The 22,392-nt window shown below is 39.1% G+C and overlaps 1 protein-coding gene across 6 annotated transcripts in view; it reads left to right on the top strand.

Annotated features, from left to right (window-relative positions):
- The window catches only part of DMXL2 (Dmx like 2), a 139,436-nt gene that overhangs the window by 58,200 nt on the left and 58,844 nt on the right, over positions 1-22,392 (top strand). For all 6 annotated transcript variants that reach the window (XM_046655233.1, XM_046655231.1, XM_046655232.1 and 3 more), the window contains 5 exons: positions 282-521; positions 976-1,247; positions 3,082-3,778; positions 4,123-4,244; positions 20,895-20,984. In XM_046655233.1, coding sequence (XP_046511189.1) covers positions 282-521; positions 976-1,247; positions 3,082-3,778; positions 4,123-4,244; positions 20,895-20,984 — 1,421 coding nt within the window. The remainder of the gene's footprint in view (positions 1-281; positions 522-975; positions 1,248-3,081; positions 3,779-4,122; positions 4,245-20,894; positions 20,985-22,392) is intronic.

Here is a 22,392-nt window from a genome sequence, read left to right as displayed (position 1 = left end):
CTGTTCCCCCACCCCCAAACCAGGATTCAATAAAGGTTTGTGCATTTCGTGTATTTGGTTTTAAATTAGAAATTTAATTCCATATGAGTTTGCGCCGTTAGTTCTTAATATTTGCATTTATCGTTAAATTCAATTAAAGTTTTTTATAAATCCTGCTAGAGTTATGTTGACTTGTTGTTTAGCACCTTTTCTGTGTATGTATGGAATTAGCCTTTATAAGAACTTGTAGTATTTTTAAAGACATTAAAAATTCATGTGGAAATCTTATCTTGTTTCGACAGATATTCCAAATGTCTTGGTTGGCACTGTATTTAACATTGATGATGGAAACGGGGGCTTTGTAGTTCATTGGTTAAACAACAAGGAGTTTCATTTTACATCATCTACTGAGATATTTATGCAGCAATTACGAAAACTTTCTGAAAAGCAGGTAGATCATGAAAGTGACGATGCGGACAGGGAAGACGAGGAACGTTCACAGGAGGAAAGAGAGAGGGGTTTACATACGAAGCTAGACCATGGTTAGTACCCTACGTTAACACCTTTTCGTGTTAACCACTTTTAGTTTGTGATCTTTCCTTCCCGCTTTCCTTTCTTTTTATTTTTCCATTCATCCCACAAATATTTACTGACCATCTACTACAGATGCCATCTCACTCAGTATGCTTTGCTGTAGCATATTGCTTTGAGTGATGTATTACTTTGGAAGCCATGTTCTTTTTTGGGGAACAGGTTTTGCTAATGGTATGATAATGATAATGTGAATGAAATTTTAGTTTATCTGAAAGTAAGAAATACAGTAGTTTTCAGTTCAGATCAGAAAATAGTTTCCTTTGTTTGTTTTTTCTAGGCCATAACTTGGAAAAGGGATTTATAGTTTCTAAAGATAGTATGCTTATTTATTGATAGTGTAGTATGTCAATGAGTTTTTGTAGTATTATTAGTATGTACTGATAAATTTATTTTCTGATTCAGAATTATCCCTGGATAGAGAATCTGAGGCAGGTACAGGATCATCCGAGCATGAAGATGGAGAAAGAGAGGGAAGTCCTAGAACCTACTCACGACATAGTATCCAAATGCCGCTGCCTACGGTCCTGCTTGATCGGAAAATTGAAACGCTGCTAACTGAATGGAATAAGAATCCTGACATGCTTTTCACTATACACCCTGTAGATGGTACCTTTCTAGTGTGGCATGTAAAGTATTTGGATGAATATAATCCTGGAATATTTAGACAAGTTCAGGTATATTTTACTGATGAAGCAATTATTACATTTCTTTTTTTTTTTAATTTTTACTTTTTGCGGATGTACATCATATTTTGAATTCTGTATACATTACATCTTGTTCACCACCCGAACACTAATTATAGTCCATCCCCTCACATGTGAGCCTAATCACCCCTTTTGCCCTCCCCCCTCCCCCCTTCCCCAAAGGTAATCACCAGTCCAATCTCCAATGCTACGTGTTTTTTTTTTTTTGGTCGTTTTTATCTTCTACTTATGAGTGAGATCATATGGTATTTGACTTTCTCCCTCTGACTTATTTCACTCAGCAGAATACCCTCAAGGTCCATCCATGTTGTCACAAATGGCCGGATTTCGTCATTTCTTATGGCTGAGTAGTAGTCCATCGTGTATAAATACCACATCTTCTTTATCCATTCGTCCCTTGATGAGCACCTAGGTTGCTTCCACGTCTTGGCTATTGTGTATAATGCCACAGTGAACATAGGGGTGCAAGTATCTTTATGCCTTTGTGTTTTCAAGTTCTTTGGATAAATACCCAGCAGTGGAATAGCTGGATCATATGGTAGATCTATCCTTAATTTTCTGAGGATACGCCATACTGCTTTCCATAGTGGCTGTACCAGTTTGCACTCCCACCAGCAGTGTACAAGGGTTCCCTTCTCTCCACATCCTCTCCAACATTTGTCGTTGTCTTGTTAATTATAGCCATTCTGACCAGAGTGAGGTGATACCTCATTGTAGTTTTGATTTGCATTTCCCTGATAGCTAATGATGTTGAGCGTCTTTTCATATGCCTGTTGGCCATCTGTATATCTTCTTTGGAGAAATCTATGTTCACATCTTTTGCCCATTTTCTAATTGGATTGTTGGTTTTTTTGTTGTTGAGCTGTATGAGTTCTTTGTATATTTTGGATATTAACCCCTTATCTGATATATGGTTTGCAGATATCTTCTCCCAATTGGTATGTTGTCTTTTCGTTTTGTTGATGGTTTCCTTTGCTGTGCAGAAGCTTTTTAGTTTGATGTAGTTCCATTTGTTCATTTTTTCTTTTGTTTCCCTTGCCTGGTCAGACATGGGACTTGAAAATATGCTGCTCAGACCAATGTCATAGAGCGTACTGCCTGTGTTTTCTTCTAGAAGTCTCATGGTTTCGGGTCTTACATTCAAGTCTTTAATCCATTTTGAGTTGATTTTTGTGCATGGTGTAAGGGAATGGTCTACTTACATTTCTTAAAAAAAAAAAAAAGATGCTGTTCAGGTTTATCAGGTTTTCAGAAATACTCAAAGATGTTGTTTTTGATAAGCAACCGAGAAAAGAATACTTATTCTTGCTACCAGAGGGGATCAATGACCACAAATTTTATAGGTGTGGTTAATTCAAAGTAAAATGAATTTTGCTCTGAAATGCAATACTGAATATTTGAATATATGCATGTTGGTTTTTTCTGGGAATTCACAATATTTTGAATAAATTTAAGAAACTACCCTAAAAATGTGACTCAGGATGAGCCCTGCTTTCCCATGTTTTATGAACTAAATCTAGCTGCCTATATCTATCATCTTTCTAAACTTTATTTTATTTAGATTTGTGGTTGTGGTCATTTAGATGTACAAGCAAGGCACTTGAAACTTTTTTTCTTTAGTCTTCTCTTAGGCTATGAATAGAGATATGATATGACATAAACAGAGGAAAGGGATTAGACCATAAAGAGTTTGATATTTTTTGCTAAAAGCTGAGATTTGACATTTTGAAAATGGGAGTATTTTTGAAAGACTTTCTGAGAGGAGGCAACTACTTACACTGAATCATTTAATTGTGTTTTTCAGGTTTCTTTTTCTTCTCGGATTCCTGTTGCTTTTCCCTCTGGTGATGCGAGCTCTCTTAGTAAAAATATCATGATGTATGCCTGTATAAATGCCGCAAAAGATTCTCACCACACTCTGTCACAACAAGAGATGATGGCTGTCGGCAGTCCTCGCAGATCGCAGCCGCACTCCGGGTTACACAGTACAAATATGAACATTTTAGCTCCCACGGTAATGATGGTCTCTAAACACATAGACGGATCTCTAAATCAGTGGGCCGTCACTTTTGCTGATAAGTCTGCCTTTACCACCGTTCTAACTGTCTCTCACAAGTTTAGGTATTGTGGTCATCGATTCCACCTCAATGACCTGGCCTGTCACTCAGTTTTACCGCTGTTGTTGACATCATCTCATCATAACGCTCTGTTGACTCCTGAGTCAGACTGTCAATGGGACTCAGATAATAAATTAAGTAGACTAGTGGATCCTGTAAGACATATAAAAGGTTCCTCGAAACAACCTTTAAGAAATGCAGCAACACGTACATTTCATGACCCAAATGCAATCTACAGTGAACTTATTCTCTGGCGTGTAGACCCGATAGGACCCTTGTCATACACTGGAGGAGTATCCGAATTGGCTCGAATTAACTCTTTACATACTTCAGCCTTCTCTAATGTTGCTTGGCTTCCAACTCTTATCCCCAGTTACTGTCTTGGTAAGTGTTCATTTTAATTGCGAAATTAATAAAAGCTTTTAAACTGCTATTTATGCACAAAATAGTTTATTTTGTTATCATTGGGAGAATTTTTAATACATTTTAGAATGTAGGCACCAGACGTATGTTTAGAATTTCTACAAGTTTTTTATTTTTTCCCTCTCATAACCTATTTTCTATCGAATTTTTTGTTAATAATTTTATATTCATTAATTATATCTATTTAATTATGATTCCAGATCATAGTTATGCCTAAAAAGAAAAGTGTGAATATTTGTTTCTCATACTTTGGCTAATAATAAAAATAAACTATGTATTGTAATGCAGAGCATTTGCTTCCTCAGGCACATATTGCAATTCTGCAAGTGCTTGCTTTGTTGCTTCTGACGGTAAAAATCTGAGACTCTATCAAGCTGTGGTGGATGCAAGGAAATTATTGGATGAGCTCTCAGATCCAGAATCTTCAGTAAGTATTTTCTAATCTTTATTAATATATCTAAGCTGATGAGGAGTTCTCTTTTTATTTTGTCTACGGTTTGGTTGGTTGCTGTTTAGGGAGTGAGCGTATGTTCTGGGCTCTGTATGACAAATTTCCTTTTTTCTTAATTTGTGTTCCAAGGTACAGGAAACAAAATTACAGTCTACGCATCACACATCAATACATTTTACACTTAAATACATAAATATGGGTTTTTTCCTAAAATATCATGATTTCTTTTTGTCGCTTTTCATTCTCTGGTTTGGTTCTGTTAATCTTTCTCTGCTCAAAAAAGATTTTAAGCCAGCTTTACCGAGCTCTATGTTTAGGTTGGAAAATTTGAACTTTTCCGAGCTTGATTCACCATTTAAAAAATCCTTTGGTTGGAATATGTTATCAGTGCGTGGCAGTGTCTTATTCTGGTAGTTCTGTATCTGAACTGGCAGTCATGTATATTAGTTCATATTCAGATTTGAATAGTGAATTTTCCATTGACCTCTAAAAACATGCCATGCAAGCAACGGTTTTAATAAATATGTTCGCAATATTGAAAACCAAAGACTCTCGAGTGTGTCCTAGGTGCCCCTAGGTATGTGGCAGATACAGAGTATAAGTGTCACTGTCTGCCTGTAAGGAGCTTTTAATTTAATTGAGGAGAGAGATTATTAATAAAAACTTAAATAACAGTTGAAGACAGAAGAAGAGGTGTCTGAGGGTGGTATGTAGTTAATTGCCAAGCAAATGGCACTAGAAGTGTTTCATAGTTCAGAGGAGAGAGAGATCAGGGTTGGGTAGGCGTGGAAGTCTTTGAGAAGGACGGTATTTGGGTTCGTTTTTGATGGATGGGTAAGACTTGGAAAGACAAATTCTTTGTCTTTGCCTGAGTGAGAGAATGGCCTGAGAGCGTGGATACAGGAAAGTACACATATAAATAAGGCTTGTTCCAGAAACTGAGAAAAGCAGTTGGACTGGAGACAAAGGTTTGGCGTAGAGAAAGTTTAGCATCTTAAAATTATGGAGCTGGAAGAGCTTTTAAAGGTCGCCTAGTCTAAGCAGCCGTCTGATGCTTTATTCCCCTTGCTCCGTTTCTGCCAGTTTGTCATCTGGCCTCCAAGGAGGGGAGCTCAACTGTGATTGCAGCTCATTCTGTCTTTGAATTACCCTCACTGTTATATTGAAATTAAACTTGTGTCCCTTAAATTCTACTTGTTAGCCCTAGTTCCATTTAGAATACGTGTAATATTCCTTTCATATGGGAGCATCTCAGATATTTGAAGACAGTTATCATATAACCCCTGAAACGTTTTTCCTCAGGCCAGACCTGCTTCCCTTCCATCCATAAACTTCTCTGTTTTACCTTTGACCCTAGTTAGTCTTCTTGGCAGAGTTCAGTTTGTCTCTAATGTGCGCAGTGTAGCATCACTAGAATACAGCAGTGTTGCGGCCTCTCTCATTAGATGGTGCCATATTCTTTGTATGTAATGGATTCGTACTGAGCTGGCTGTCAATTAAATATCACAGAGTCTTCTTTTGCCAGGATGCTACCCTGTATTTGTGCATTTGAGTTTAGGGCCCAAATGTAGGCTATTTTCCCTTTTGCATTTCATCTTGCTGTGCTCAACTTATCAGTACAGCCTTTTACTGTCTTTTTGGATCCAGATTCTGTTTTTTGTGTTATTGCTTTATGAGACTTACATCACTAGCCTCTTTCATGCATATTGTTTCTACATCTTCATCTAAGTTAATTATAGAAATGTTCAACAGGACAGGAGTGAAGAAAGAGCCTAGCCTAGTATACATTTGAAATCTTTCTCCATTTTTTTTTTCTTTTCTTTTTATTTTTTTGAGGAAGATTAGCCCTGAGCTAACATCTGCTGCCAATCCTCCTCTTTTTGCTGAGGAAGACTGGCCCTGAGCTAACATCCGTGCCCATCTTCCTCTACTTTATATGTGGGACGCCTGCCACAGCATGGCTTGATATGTGGTGCCATGTCTGTACCCGGGATCTGAATGGGCAAACCCCAGGCCGCCGAAGCGGAACATGCGAACTTAACCACTGCACCACCAGGCTCCCCTGCCTCCATTTTTACTTCCTGGAATATTTCTCCACCTTGTCTGAAGGATTTCCTTGAGGCAGCTTGTCATATACTTTGCTGAAATAAAATACACATTGTCTGCCAAATCTTCTGCAGTCAAAAAAAGAAGTCAAATATTTATGAGATGGTTGTTTTAATGTATAGTAGGTTGAATGTATGTACCCTGATGTCTCTTGATGACTAAAACGTACCAAATAGACAGCAGGCTCTTTAGTCTGGCTTACAGAAGTATGTTGTTTTCCTTTTTGAAATTGGAACATTTGCCTGTTTCTAGTCTTTTGGCTGTGGCATTCCCCGTGATTTCTCAGAGAACATCCTCTGTGGTTCCTTGATCTCATTTGCAAAATTTCCCAATAACCTGGGCATTATTTTTCCAGAAAATATAAATTGATTTAACAGCAGTTAGACACATTCTTGGAATTTCTTTATTTATCTTGCTCTTCTACTCCTCACTTACTAATGTACTTTTTTTCTTAAGCCTTCCATTTACTTTAATTTTTTTAAAGGTAAAAAGCAGTACTTATTCATTGTAGAAAATGTTTGGTTTCTTCTACTTTTGCAAGCTAAATTCTTGAAATAGAAGACCAGAGACGAAGTAGGAATTAGGAGTTCTTTACTCTCTGGATCTTTATTAACATTAAACCATCAGTCTCTGTTAATGAGCTTATCTTTTCCCTTATCTCTGTACTCTGAAAACAATAATTATTCAATGACTTAGTTTTTAGAATAGTTGTAGGTTTACGGAACAGTTGCAGATTTAGTACAGAGTTCTTATATACCCACAGCCAGTTTTCCCTTTTGTTAACATATTACCAGAATACATTTGTCACAACTAGGAAACCGTCCTTGGTGTGATATGTTTTCTTAAACTCCAGACTTGATTAAGACCTAACTCACTTTTCCGCTGATGTCTTTTCTGTGCTTCAGGATTTCATCCAGAAACCACATCATGTTTAGTCATCTTGTCTGCTCCTTCTTCTCTGATCTGGGACCGTTTCTCAGCTCTCTTCATCAGCTTTTTCTCATGATCTTGAGAGTTCTAAGTAGTCCTGATCAGATATTTTTTAGAATTTTTTCTCGATTTGGGTTTGTCTGCTGTTCTTCTCCTGGTTTGACCGGAGCTGTGAGTTTTGGGGAGGGAAACCACAGATGTGAAGTACCCTTGTCATCATGTTATAGGAGGGTACATGCTATCGACACAGTAATTAGTGTCTTCCCTCTTTTTGTCTTTTCAGTGTTGTTAGAAGTTTGTTAATTTTACTGATTTTTTCACAGAACTAGCTCTTTGTTTCATTGAGCTCTTTCTCTTTGTTTTCATCTTATCTTTATTATTTCCTTCCTTCTGCTTTGCTGTTTTTTTTTGGTTCTTCTTCTTCTAGGTTTCATAAGATAGGTGGTTAGATTCCTGATTTGAAACTTTTCTGATTTTCTCTTGTGTGCATTTAGTGCTAGAAATTTCCCCCACAGCACTGCTTTGGCATTTTGATAAGTAGTATTTTCATTTTCATTCAGTTCACTATGTTTTTTGATTTTTCTTTGAGAATTTCTCTTTGACCTATGGATTATTTAGAAGTGTGTGGTTTAGTTTCCAAGTGTTCAGAGATTTCCCTGTTATCATTCTGTTACTGATTCCTACTTTATTCCATTGTAGTAGGAGAACACATTCTATGAATTCAATCCTTTGAAGTTTATTGAGGTTTGTTTTATGGCCCAGGACATGGGTTATCTTAGTATATATTCCATGGCACCTGAGAAGAATATATTCTGCTGTTTTGGGTGGGGTGTTCTATTACTGTTGGTTAAGTCTTGTTTTGATTGATGGTTATTGAGTTCTTCTAGGCCTTTGCTAATTTTCTGTCTGGTTCTATCAGTTGTGGTGAGAAGGGTGTTGAGGTCTCCAGTTATAACTGTCAACTTGTCTATTTCTCCTGTCGGTTCTCTAAGTTTTTGTTTCTCATATTTTGCAGCTCTTTTGTTTGTATATACATTTAGCCTGGAATTAAGGTGTTGTCAGAGCCATCCTCTTTCTGAAGGCTTTAGGGGAAGATCCTTTCTGGTTTCTTCTTGACTTTTGGTGGCTCTTGGCAATCCTTGATGTTCCTAGACTTGAAGCTGCAGCACTCTGGTCTCTGTGTGTCTTCACATGGCTGCCTTCTCTGAATGTCTATGTGTCCTTTCCTCTTCTTATAAAAACACCAGACATTTGATTTAGCACCCACCCTAATCCAGTATGACCTTATCTTAAACTGATTATATCTGCAAACATCCGATTTCCACATAAGGTTACATTCTGAGATTCTGGGGGACTTGCATTTTTGGGGGGACACTTCAACCCACTATACTAACCAACTTCTTTTCCTCATCAGTTGTATTTGCAGCTTCATGGTCAGGAACCTCCAAGTCTCTTGAGCCTCCAGACTCTCTCAAGCCGTATCAACTTTCAGAGCCTGAAGCTATAAGGAATTCTGAGCTTTTGCCGATCTAAAACATAGACTACACAGCCTTGTTCTTATTGTTGCTCTTAGACTCTTAAGATAACATAATTACTTTCTGTCAAGTTTTCGTTATTTCCGCTCATCGTTTTTGTTTTCGTGTGGGTCAGAGCAGCAGTTCTCCTTGCTCCTTCCTCTACTGATTGTGAGTTGAATGTTAGCAAGAAGTTGTCACATGCTGTCCTCTTCCTCAAATGAGATTTTTAGTAGATGCTGAGTAAAAGCTAGCTGTTTTTTTTAGTTCTGTGAGAAACGTGAAAAGATTTGGATTCTATTCTATGGATCGAGAGGTGGATTTAAGGGGCACTGATAATGTTTGGACAGGAAATAGAGTGGTGAATTTGCTGGAAGGAGTGTGGTTGGTGGGTGCTGGCAGCGTGGAGGCAGCAGGGCATCTACTGAGGTCATCTAAGCGTGTGGTACAATGAGCCTGCGCTGGAGTGAGACTTGCTGGACATTGGCAAAGAAGAGGAGTAGGCCTTAGGAGTTGCTTGAATGTGGTACAAAAGGAGATGACTCTGAGGTTTCTAGTTTGTGAGAGTGAGTCCGCTGGCTGTGGCAAGATATTCGTGAGGTATTGATGATGACTTCAGTTTGAGACACGTTGAGTGTGAGGTGACTGAGGTTTTAGATGGCAAAGTGTAGTTAGATAACTGTTTTGTAGGCAACTGGAAATAAATTCCTGATGTTCCACATCAGGGACCAGTGTACGCTTGGGATTTATAATCAAATAGACAGTACTTAAGTCGTTAGACCTTTAAAGGCATGAATAATAATTAATGTTCATAAACGTGACCCTGAGTCATCAAGAAGAGATTTATGATTAGCAGACTGTTTATGAAAGCAGGGATTTATTTAAGATTTTAAAAAAAATTTTCTGTTCAGAATATTGAAGATACAGTTGTTTTGATGCCTAAAGAATAAACTTTTGAACTTTCTTGCCCAGTGATGCTAGGTCGGTGAGATTCATTCGCTGCGTATTCAGTCAGTAGTTATTGAGATATTCTCTATAGTCATGCACTATGTAATGACGTTTCAGTCAACAATGGACTGCATATATGATAGTGGTTGCATGAGAGTAGTCTCATATAGCCTGGGTGTGTAATAGTCTATACCATTTAGTTTTGTGTAAGTCCACTCTGTGATGTTTGCACAATGACAAAATTGCCTAACAATGCTTTTCTCAGAACATATCCCCGTCATTAAGTGACACATGACTGTATATCATTCTGTGATTGAGTAATGGGAGGAGGGAAGTCTGGTTTTGAAAGGTAGGGTGGTTTAGTATCTGCTGCTATTACTAAAACAAGCTTTTAAAGTAGAACAATCTAAAGTATAACTTGTTTTCATTCATTAATTTATTAATTTATTTAGCCTTTAATTTTTATGAGGACCCACTGTGCATAAGCCATAGGGCGTGAAAGAATGAATGTGCAATTGTACCAAGTGCCGAGGGTGTTAAAATGCATAGAAATAGTTCCTTCCCTCAAGAACCCTACATCTGGGGCCAGCCCCGTGGCCGAGTGGTTAAGTTCGCGTGCTCTGCTTCGGTGGCCCAGGCTGTTGCTGGTTCAAATCCTGGGCGCAGACACGGCACTGCTCATCAAGCCATGCTGAGGCGGCATCCCACGTGCCACAACTAGAAGGACCCACAACTGAAAAATATACAACTATGTACTGGGGGGCTTTGGGGAGAAAAAGGAAAAATAAAATCTTTAAAAAAACACAAAAGAACCCTACATCTATTGGGTGGTATAAATATGTAAATACAGTGTGTAGTAAGTGCTATATCAGAGGAAGAAAAGGCTACCACAGGGTTTTGACCTCCATTTAACCAACTCACTGGATTCATTGATGTTGTTTATTCCCTCTGCAAAACCTGACTGATGCTCTTAGAAAGCAGGCTGTCTTTGGTAGACCAGTCCTTTTAATAATATCAGCAGCAAACTCTTATGTAGTGATAATCACGTGCCAGCCTCTTCTCAGTGCTTTACACATATTAACTCATTTAATCTTGCCAGTGACCCTAAGAAGAAGATCATATTACCGTCCACACCATAGAGATGAGGACACTGCAGCACAGAGAAGCGCACTTACGTGTGCCAGTTTAGTTGTCCCCTCGTGGTAGAGCCAGCATTGGAGCAGGCAGCCTGGCTCCGGAGACCAACTCTTAACCGCTGTGTTGTCCCGCCTCTCAAAAGCCAGTTGCTTTTGTTTCCAAACATGTATTCCTGAAGTTATACACTTTATTGTAATGCTCTAATTTCATTAAATATTGTATAAATTGATGAAATGTGAGTGTACAAAATATGGGTGTTTTTATACAAATAAATACTTTGGAAGCATTTTGCTAAAAATAAGTGCTGTTTAATTAGCTATGGTGAGACAACTAGAAAAGATTCAAGGGGAAATTGTAAAAAATGAAAAACAGCACTCGTTGCTTCGTAGGTATCTTTCATTGTTACTCCAGTTTAGAGAACTGAAAAAATGTAGCCAGGGCCCTATAGGAGTGGGATTCACAAGAAAGACCTTTAACTCATGTTAGCAAACCCGTACTCAAAGGCCTTGAGTACACGAAAATATCGGTTAATTTATGTACATTTATGTTTTAAATAAAATATTGAAGGTATATGTATATCATTTTAAAAATATTCTCTGGGTTAACCAACCTCGTTGAGAGGTTGGTCATCTCTGTCTCAGCTGTGTTGGGTAAGAAGGCTTCTCCTGTATCTACATGGAAGGACACTTAGTCCAGATGGTGGTGGTTGGGGAAGATCTTCTGGTGGAGATGACATCTGAGATGAGACTTACTGAGTGGGCGTGAATTGAAAGTGAAGGAGGAAAAGAATATTCCAGGGAGAGGGAGCAGCAGTTAAATGCACAGCAGTATAAGAAAGTGCATAAACTCTAAGTACTTTATTAGGCTACTCCTATTATGGCTGTAGCATTGAATGGAAATGGTCATTGGAATTTGCTGAGACTGGATAGGAAGGTGGAGGCTAGATTGTGGAAAAAAATTTATATTTCTTTCTTTATGCTTCTGCCTTGCTTTCTTTTTTTTGGGGGGGGGTGGCGGTGGAGGTTGGTAAAAACACATATCATTAAATTTACCATCTTAACCATTTTTAAGTGTACAGTTCTGTGGTGTTAAGTATATTCACATTGTTGTGCAACAGATGCTAGAACTGTTCTAGAACTCTAGAACTCTTAAATCTTTTTTTCTAGCTTTATTGAGGTATAATTGACAAAATTGTAGGATATTGAAAGTGTACGTCATGATGATTTGATATAAGAACTTTTTTATCTTGCAACATTGAGACTGTATCCACTAAGCACTAATCCCCCCTCCCCCACCTCTCCCCAGCCCGTGGTAACTACCTTTCTACTATCTGTTTCTATGATTTCGACTCCTTTAGGTACTTAAGATGAGTGGAATCATACAATTTTGGCCTTTTGTGATTGGCTTATTTTGCTTAGCCTACTGTCCTCTAGGTTCATCCACGTTGTAGCATGTGACAAGATCTCCTTTGTTAAGGTTGCATAATATTCCATTGTATGTATATATCACAGTTTCTTTGTCCATTCATCTGTCAGTGGACATTTGGGTTGCTTCCACTTTTTGGCTATTGTGAATAATGCTGTGATGAACATAGGTAGGCACATACCTCTTTGAGATCCTGCTTTGAATTCTTTTGGATATATCCTGGGAACTGGAATTGCTGGGTCATATGATAATTCTGTTTTTAATTTTTTGAGGAACCAGCATACTGTTTTCCGTAATGACAACACTGTTTTACATTTTACATTCACAAGGATTCCAACTTCTCTGCATCCTCTCCAACACTTGTTTTCTATTCTTTTGATAGTGGTCATCCTGATGGGTTTGAGATGACATCTCATTGTGATTTTGACTTGCCTTTCCCTAATGATTGGTGATGTTGAGCACCTTTTCATGTGCTTATTGGCCATTTGATGTCTTTTTAGGAGAAATGTCTATTCAAGTCCTTTGCTCCTTTTGTGTTTTTGATGTTGAGTTATAGAAGTTCCTTATGTATTCTGGATATTAACCCCTTATCTTATCAGATATATGATTTGCAAGTATTTTCTCCTGTTCTGTAGGTTGCCTTTTCACTCTGTTGATTGTTTCCTTTGAAATGCAGAAGTTTTTAAATGTGATGTCATCCATTTGTCTATTTTTTATTTTGTTTCCTGTGCTTTTGATGTCATATCCAAGAAATAATTGACAAAGCCAATGTCCTGAAACTTTCCCCTATGTTTTCATATGAATTTTAGGATTTTTTTTTTTTATTTCTGCAAAAAATGCAACTGGGATTTTGATAGAGATTGCATTGAATCTGTAGATTTCTTTGGGTAGTATGGACATTTTAACACTATTAGATCTTCTAGTTTACAAGCAGGGGATGTCTTTCCATTTATTTATATCTTCTTTGATTTCTTTTGGCAATATTTTGTAGTTATCAGTGTATAAGTCATTCACCTCTTTGGTTAAGTTTCTTCCTAAGGATTTTATCCTATTTGATGCTATAATAATGGGATTGTTTTCTTAATTTCCTTTTTGGATTGGTCATTATTAGTGTATAAAAACACAATTGATATTTGAGTGATGATTTTGTATCCTACTTTGCTGAGTTCATTTATTCGTTCTAACAGTTCTTTCTGTGGAACTTTTGAGATTTTTGCGTATAAGATCATATCATCTGCAAACAGAGATAATTTTATGTCTTCTTTTCTAATTTGTGTGCTTTTTATTTCTTTTTTTGCCTAATTGCTCGGGCTAGAACTTCCAATACTATATTGAATAGTAGTGTCAAGAGTGGGCATTCTTGCCTTGTTCGTGATCTTAGAGGAAAAGCTTTCATTCTTTTCCCATTGACTATGGCATTAGCGGTGGGCTTTTCATATATGGCTTTTATTATATGGAGGTAGTTTCCTTCTATTCATAGTTGCTTGAGAGTTTTTATCATGAAAGGATGTTGAATTTCATCACCATTAAATCTGTGTCTCTATGGGGGAAGGTGGGATCTAGGGCTTCCTGTTACATCGTTTGCTGACGTTGCCTTCCTCTTCTGCTCTGCTTTCTTACAGTCTACGCTCAACATAGGAGTCAGAATGATATTTTAAAAAGTGTACTTTAGATCATGTCACTCTTCTAAGCCGACGTCTGTACAGTGACCTGTAAGACCTACAGGCTCTACCTCCCACCCTCTATCCTGCCTCCCCTCCCCTCTCTGATATTGTATTTTTACTGCTTTTCCCCTCCCTCACTTAGGCTCCAGCCACACTAGCCTCTTTTCTGGTCCTGGAACATACCCAATGCTCTCGCATCTTAGAGTCTTTTACTCACGGTTCTCTCTGCCTGGAATGTTCTTCCCCCAGATAACACATGGCTCGTGGTCTTCCCTCTTGTAGGTCTGTAGTCAAATGAGGCCTTCCTGACCAGCCCTGCCAAGGCTTCCTGTTTGCTTTGCCACTTCATTTTCCCCTTAGCACTTAGCACCGTTGGACAGACAATTTGTTTTACTTATTTATTTCTGTGCTATTTGTCTTCATTTGAATGTAAGAGAGGGGTAGTGCTGTATCCGGAGTCTGATACCTGATAAACACTCAATAAATATTTGTTGAGTAAATGAATAAATTAGTGAATATCGTGCTGAAGAGTTTTATTACCCTATGAACGCAATGATGGGAAGCTATTTTACCAATTTCTGCTTCATCATCAGAGTATGTGAGCACAGGTTTTCTCTACCCTCTTTTTTTTTCTTCTATCAAATCTTCACTATTTTGAACTGATATCTAGTTAATTTGTACATTTTTTATTGAGAAATTGAATGGTTTTCATATTTTTACTGGCTGTGTTTGTATTTCCTTTTGGAACTGCTTGTTCATGTTCTCTGTGGGAATATAGTATTTAAATTGAGAAGGAAGACCATACTAAGGAGGAGAAGCAACACAAAGACCTTTCCATTTTGTGGGGAAGAACACAGGGCTGCACTTTTTCAGGGAGAGACAATCAGTAACACCTTGACTTAGTCTCTGTCAGTAAGGGCTACATGGGAAACCACTGAGAGAGTTTAATGCAAGGACCCCTCACAGAGGTGAGCACATGCATAACCCACAGGGATAGTAACACACTCAGAGTCTAGCAGCAGGATGACGCCATGATCACTCTGTGGCAGGCAGATTCATGGCCCCCCAAAGATGTGCACATGCTAATCCTCAGAACCTGTGAATATGTTATCTCACATGGCAAAAGAGACTTTGCACATGTGAATAAATTAAGGATCTTGTGGGCTGGCCCAATGGCATAGTGGTTAAGTTCGGTGGGCTCCACTTGGGCAGCCTGGGTTCTCAGGTTCAGATCCTGGGCGTGGACCTACACCACTCATCAAGCCATGCTGTGATGGTAACTCACATACAAAATAGAGGAAGGTGGGCACAGATGTTAGCTCAGGGCGACTTTTCCTCAGGCAAAAAGAGGAAGACTGGCAACAGGTGTTCGCTCAGGGCCAATCTTCCTCACCAAAAAAAAAATAAATAAAAATAAAATTAAGATATATTTTTCTATTACTGCTGCAAAAAAAAATGACCACAAACTGTATTATCTTACAGTTCTGTAGGTCAGAAGTCTGACCTGGGTCTCACTGGACTAACATCAAAGCATCAGCAGGGCTGGCTGCTTCCTTGCCTTTTCCAGCTTCTAGAGGCTCTCCATATTCCTTGGCTCCTGGCCCCCTTTCTCCATCTTCAAAGCCAGCAACATCATCTCTCTGACCATTCTTCTTTTGTCACATCTCTCTTTGACCACAACTGGGAAAGGTTCTCTACTTTTTGCAGCAGTAATAGAAAAATATATCCCCATGCCTGAAGGCACAAGGGAGAAGTGGCAGTGTACCAAATCCTGGTGGGAGCTAGAGCTGTGGGAAAGAGCTGCTTGTGGGAGAGGCACCCATAAAGGAACATAGCCACTGCCAGAGCTATGGGGAGCAAGGGGAATAAGACCCCGACTTCTCTCCAGTCTCTGGCCAGTGCCTCCCATTGGCTGAATTCAAGCTGGAGGTGAAGAGGTCCTGGGAGCCAGGTGATATAATCCAGAAGTCAACCTTCTGGGGCACAGAACAAGGCAGAGGAGGCGGGTGATCAAGGTTTAGATGCAAATTAAGAATAGCCAGCAGAGTCCACTCTTTCTGCCCCTTAGCATTTATTGCTGTCCTTTATTTAGATGAAGAAACTTTTTTCTGTCCAACACAGGGGAAAGACAGATTCCCATTTGGCATCACTTCATTGTGTCCTGATGCCAATTCAGTCACAGTCCCACCCGGAACATAAATTGTGGTTGTTGCACTATCAGTACTTACAACAGGAGGGAAATTGGGAAAAAAGAAACAACATGAGGAAAGCGGTCATGGCCCCTGCTTCTGTCGGTAGTCCCAAAGTCGAGATTCGATAGTCACAGCCTCCTTCACCCCACCAAGTTCCATGTTCCCTTACACTTTGTCAGCACCTTGGATGTTTGCTTTTTTTTTTCCTTTGTAAAGCTGCTTGAGGGGACCAAATGTTCCCACAAGATCCAAGTCCTTTGAGGTCCTGACTTTCTTTGAGTTGCTGCTGTTTCCCATCAACTTTTAAAAAATTAGGTTACAGGAGGGGCTGGCCCTGTGGCCGAGTGGTTAAGTTCGCACGCTCCATTGCAGGCAGCCCAGTGTTTCGTTGGTTCAAATCCTGGGCGCGGACATGGCACTGCTCATCAAACCACGCTGAGGCAGCGTCCCACATGCCACCACCAGAAGGACCCACAACGAAGAATACACAACTCCGTACCGGGGGGCTTTGGGGATTAAAAGGAAAAGAATAAAATCTTAAAAAAAAAAATAGGTTGCGGGAGAACCAAGAATTTCTAGGGTTCCAGACACGGTCTTTCTTGTCCTCATTTTGTGGTAACAAAGCAGGGTCAGTCACCTTGACCAGTCACTCTTCTTTGCATATTGATTGAAGAGCATGAGTTCCAAATAGCCAGGGGCCCTGCTCAGCTTCCAGTATAATGGAACTCTGTGTTCCCTGATGGAGATGTTTATTCCTCGAGCACTGCACCCTCCACACACATCAAGCCCAAGGTTGTGGGGACAGAAATGAAGAATTCTGTTGGTGGGTTACTAGGTGTAATAGGGAGAGGGGTTCCTCTGCCTCCACCCTATGGCTCCCACGCCTGGCTGTGGAGGCAGTGGCATCTTATTTGATCATTAGTTTAAGACGTATACTGCACCATGCAGAACAGCACCTCAGCCGTGCAGGGTGTTATTCTCCAGCTGGTGCTGTAATTTCGGTAGGCCTTTCACTGTTCTGTTAAGGCAGCTGCTTCCAGGTGAAGAGCCACGTGGTTCAGCCCAAGCAAGTCTTTTGGGAGTAGACCTAGTGCCATATTTCTTCCAGATGGGCTGGAATTAGGGTAAGTGAGGCACTCACCTCAGGTAAAAAAACATAAGGAAGTGCCAAGAAAACAGTAATCAGGATAAATACTATTTTAATGCAATAGTTTAAACAGTCAACAGAAAAAAATCCATGATGAACAAAATGCCAAAATTTTAAAAAAACACAGGATCCAACAGTGCCATGATGAGCCATATTGAAGCCTGAGGCAAAAGGGAGAATGTGTACCCTATAAACATATGTTTCTGTATTTTTTTAATGGTTAACTTTCCCCCCAGAACATTACAGTAGTTGAAAAGTATTGAAAATTGAAAGCAAGTGTATTAAAACTCATTTTAAGTCTACGTATTTTATTTATACTCAAAACAGAATTTATTATAATTTTACTTTCCTGGCTTTAATGAAAGCAAACTCTTCTGTAATATTATCAAAATCGACTTTTGTGCTTATCTAATTTTCAGTTGAGAGTTAAATGAGAGAAAGTAACTTTGAAAGTATATTTGATGAATATAAAACTTTAGCAAGAGGTATGCATATACTTCCTGAATCTGAAAATAAATGAAAAAAATTGGAAATGTATGAATTAACAGATGTAATACTAATTATTATTGGAAAAAGTATATATCAAATAAAAATTGAGATTGTGGGCATCTGTATTTATTATCCCACTGCTGCTGTACCAACTTCCCACAAACTTGGTGACTTAAACAACACATTTATTGTCATACAGCTTTGGTGGTCAGAAATTTTGAAGCCAAAGTATTGGTGGGGCCGTATTCCCTCTGGAGGCTGCAGGAGAGAATCTATTTTCTTGCCTTTCCAGTTTCTAGAGGCTGCCTGCATTTCTTGGCTCATGGCCCCCTCCTCCTTTTTGAAGCTAGCAGCATAGCATCTTCAAATCTCTCTCTCTCACCTCTGCTTTTGTTTTCACATCTTTCTCTGAATCTGACCATACTCCCTCCCTCTTATGAGGACCCACCGCATTATATTGAGCCCACCCACAGAAACCAGGATAATCTCCCCATCCCTAGAGCCTTAATTTAATCACATCTACAAAATCTCTCTTGCCCTGTAAGGCAGCATTCACAGGTTCTGGGACTTAGATGTCTGTGGACATCTTTGGGGGGCCATTAGTCTGACTCCCACAGTGTACTAATTTCACATTCGAATTGGAGATACGAAAAAGTAGCTGACATGCTTTAGATTTTAAATTATTTACTGGAGAAAAGTTATGTTGTGTGGATAAATCTGGTTTTCAAAAAGCCACTGACTGGGCTCTTCAGTATTCTGACAATTTAAGTTTTGTAGAAATTTCCTCTGAAATCGTTTTAAGTGGCATGCAATGTCAATAGTTTGTAATATAAAATCAACACTGTGTTTGGATTTCTAAAACAGATTCACAAATTTTGCTTAGTGCAGTCTTACCCAAATTTGGAAGTGGACTTGAGAACTTAAAAACATAATACCAGTCATGGGGCTGGCCCGGTGGTGTAGTGGTTAAGTTCCCGTGCTCTGCATGGGTGGCCCAGGGTTGGCAGGTTCAGATCCCCGGTGAGCCACACTGGCAGCGTCCCACATGAGAAAGAGGAAGATTGGCAACAGATGTTAGCTCATAGCTGATCTTCCACTCACACACACAAAATAATAATCCCAGTTACAAGGTTGTCCTGCAAAAACAGTTTCAGTAAGCTGAGTTAATTAAAAATTATTTAAGATTGTCACTTGAACAAGAGACTGTCAAACAAGGAAGTTGTCTATATTGAAAACAAGATTTTAAAAATATTGTTTGCTTCCATTAAAGCTAGGGAAGTAAAATTATAATTAATCCTGTTTTGGGTATTAGTAAATTTAAATTTAAAATAATATGAGTTTTAATACACCTACGTTGCAATATTTTTCAACTGCTTTAATGTTCTGGAAAAAAATTAACCGTTAAAAAATACATAAAAGCATGTCTTCAGTTTTACTTTTGCATCAGGCTCTAGCACGGCTCATCAAGACGTTATTGTGTCTTGTATTTAAAATTTTGATATTTTGTTCATTATGAATGTTTTGCCTTAATTTTGATTTTTTAAAAATATTGCATTAAGATATTATTTATCTTGATCATTGAGTTTTTTGGCACCACCTTAAGTTTTGCACCCGGGGTGAGTGTTTCACTCACTTGAGTTCCTTGGTTGGAGGTGAGGGTGAGTGGGGTCCTGTAGTGTTGAAAAGGCGTTCCTTAAGTCTGTTAGTTATAGTGCCGGCAGGAGAGCTGTGGGCAGGCACAGGGATCCTTAGCTGAAATAGGTGTCTGTTCCTGCGAGGGGATCTCAACCTTGGCTGCAGACTGGAAGCACCTGAGGAACTTGTGAAATTCCCAGTTGATCAGAGTGTAGCCAAGGCCAATAAATCAACCTCTGTGAGTGGGACCTCAGCATTGGTGATTGTGAAGGCTCCCCAGGTGACTGTGTGTGCGGCCACGGTTGAGGACCATCGCTCTACACTAGTACTTCTTAAACTTCAGTATGCAAGCTCATCACCTAGAGATCTTGTTAAAATGCAGATGTATTAGCTTCGGGGCCTGGGAGTCTGCAATTATAAAAAGCTTCCAGATGGCTGCTGTTACTGTTGGTTCATTGACCACACTTTCAGTAGCAAAGTTTCGTGGTGTGTTAGAGAAACTCTGGCATTTTAACCTCACCAACTGTAGGCCACAGTTGAGTCCAGATGTCAGTTAACAAACCCAGCAGACTGTTGACACCACTTCCCTGTGTCTGAGTTAACACTTTAACTCCTGAATCTTGGATGAATGTACCCATAACAATAAATTCAGCCCTGTCCAACCACATATTTTGTCCTCCTTGATCTAATAACCCTCGAATCTATTCCCATACATCCTCTCCGAAATCCTGCTGATACAAATTGGAAAGATCCTACAACTCCAGTGTGTATGCTCTTTTCCCAGAGCTGACCTTGTACTTTACCCCTAGGCTAAGCTGGTATCTAACCCCTGTTAGTGGCCTGGAGGCAGCAAGAAGTAGTGGAGGTGGGTACTGAGGAGAATGGGCATCTCCTTGTGAGGTAATTGCTTTAGGTGAAGTTCCTGAAAGATTTTTATGCAAGAAAAGGCTGGTTGGGTGGAGGGAGAAGGAAGATTGCTTTTTTCAGCAGAAAGATTTGGGGGTCCAAAGGTAGGCTTCCGTGTTAGTTCAGACATCCTTATCCCAAGATCCCACTTCTTCTCAACCCATTGCCCTTACCTTCGGCTGGGTTTACTTTTAAATGGCATTGCAGATCTGCAAACCATACACTCGGGCATTGTGCAGATCCTCAGCCCTGTCTGTCTTAGAGCTTTAAGGTTGCAAAATGAAGAAGACATGTTAAAAGAACTAGATGCCTTGAAGTTATATGCTATTTATGTAAATGCTATAGGTTTTTCTAACTGCTTAGTTAATTTTAAAAGTGAGAATGAGTGTGGAACGTTGAAGTACTTCTTTGTATGAATTCCATTGTTAATCAGTGAATATTTGGAGGGGTCTTTAATGTCTGAGATGCTGTGTCATATTGACAGTGAATTCATAACTTGTTGATCATTAACATTTTGTGTTTTTTATTTACAGAAACTTATTGGAGAAGTGTTTAATATTGTGAGCCAACAGTCTACTGCTCGACCTGGCTGCATTATCGAACTCGATGCAATAACCAACCAAGTAAAACCATGTTTGTGAATTGGTGATGTTAATATACTTGATTCCAGAGGGCTTTCTGTTACATGATATATTTTATTCTCAGAATAATTCTGTTGTTTGATACTAAATACAGCCAACTTCTCTTGATTCCTGTAGTGAAAATCTAATGATTTAGGAATCATTCTTCTCCAGGTGAATTGTATCTGTGCCTATTTTCTGCTTAAAGCTTTAGTCATTTGATTCAGTTCGGGAAGCCATGAAGGAAGATACAGTACAGCTCCACCGAGGCTGCGTCTGGGGTTTCTCTTTTTGTGTTATTACTCATTTCAACTCAGTAGATGGTGACTTCAGCTGTAAGGTGTTGTCCTTGTTAGACTGAATATTAGATATTTTTATGAGATGAGTAAAATGCAGATGAATGTAGGATCAAAGTGTACATTTACTTTCTAGTCACAGGTCCTTTGTGTAGTCAATATTCCTCCCTCGCTGCTACCTAGCAAAGAAGGAGAACCCCATTTAGCCCTCAGGATATTTGTTGCTTCAGGATCATGTTTATGGACTAAGGGAGAGAACTAATATATTCATTGCACATATAAAAAAAGATTACTTTGGTGAGGAAGTCACCAATATTTTCAAACAAGGAAATGAAGACAGAGCCAACCATATTTAAAAACAAATATATACTATGTCATTATTTTTGCATGGTGCCTTGCACATTCTTTTGGGGAAAATGTAAGAATTTCCACCAATGTAGACAAATTAGAGAAATGATCACATCAACTCTTAGCAACAGAACTGCGGCTGCCAGATTCAAATTACTAATGCCTCCTAGGAAATCCTCAACCTGTGACTTCCTTTTTCTACTCCACAGTGATAGGGGAGAAGAGTGGATAGGCTTCATGCCCATAAATCTATTTATTTTTAGTGGACTGGGTGTTAAATTCACCCTCCACTTTAGCCGCTGTATGCCCTTTACCATGTGGTATTAGTGTAGTCCCCTCTCACCCAGCATTGTGCTTGTCACTCCATCCTTGCTGGTTGTGGCTCTCTTTACAAGGCTGATAAACTGCAAGCACTGATAAATGACTTAGGCTTATTATAAATGAGAGAGTTTAAGACTTATGCTAGGTTTGTACCCAATGTGCTGTATGATTTCTGCATCCATGAAGACATCACCGTTCCCTTTTCTTTCATTTCTTCTTTTTCCCTGGGGAAGGTGACCTTTTATACTATGAATGTGAAGAGATTTCTTATGTTTCTATTTGGAGAGATGTAAAAATACCCTGTAAATTTCATAAAAATTCTGTGGGTCAACCTAATATTGTCGTCCTTTTATTTCCCTCTACTCTGTAAGGAGGCTGATTTCCTTTATTCTCTAAGCATGTGGCTGTCCATCCAGTGCCAACATAATTTTGGCCGCTTCTCTTCT

This window comes from Equus quagga, chromosome 2 (assembly GCF_021613505.1).
Source record: "Equus quagga isolate Etosha38 chromosome 2, UCLA_HA_Equagga_1.0, whole genome shotgun sequence".
NCBI lineage: Eukaryota > Metazoa > Chordata > Mammalia > Perissodactyla > Equidae > Equus > Equus quagga.
Note: the sequence above shows the minus strand (reverse complement) of the source record. Positions and strands in the feature narration are given on the sequence as shown.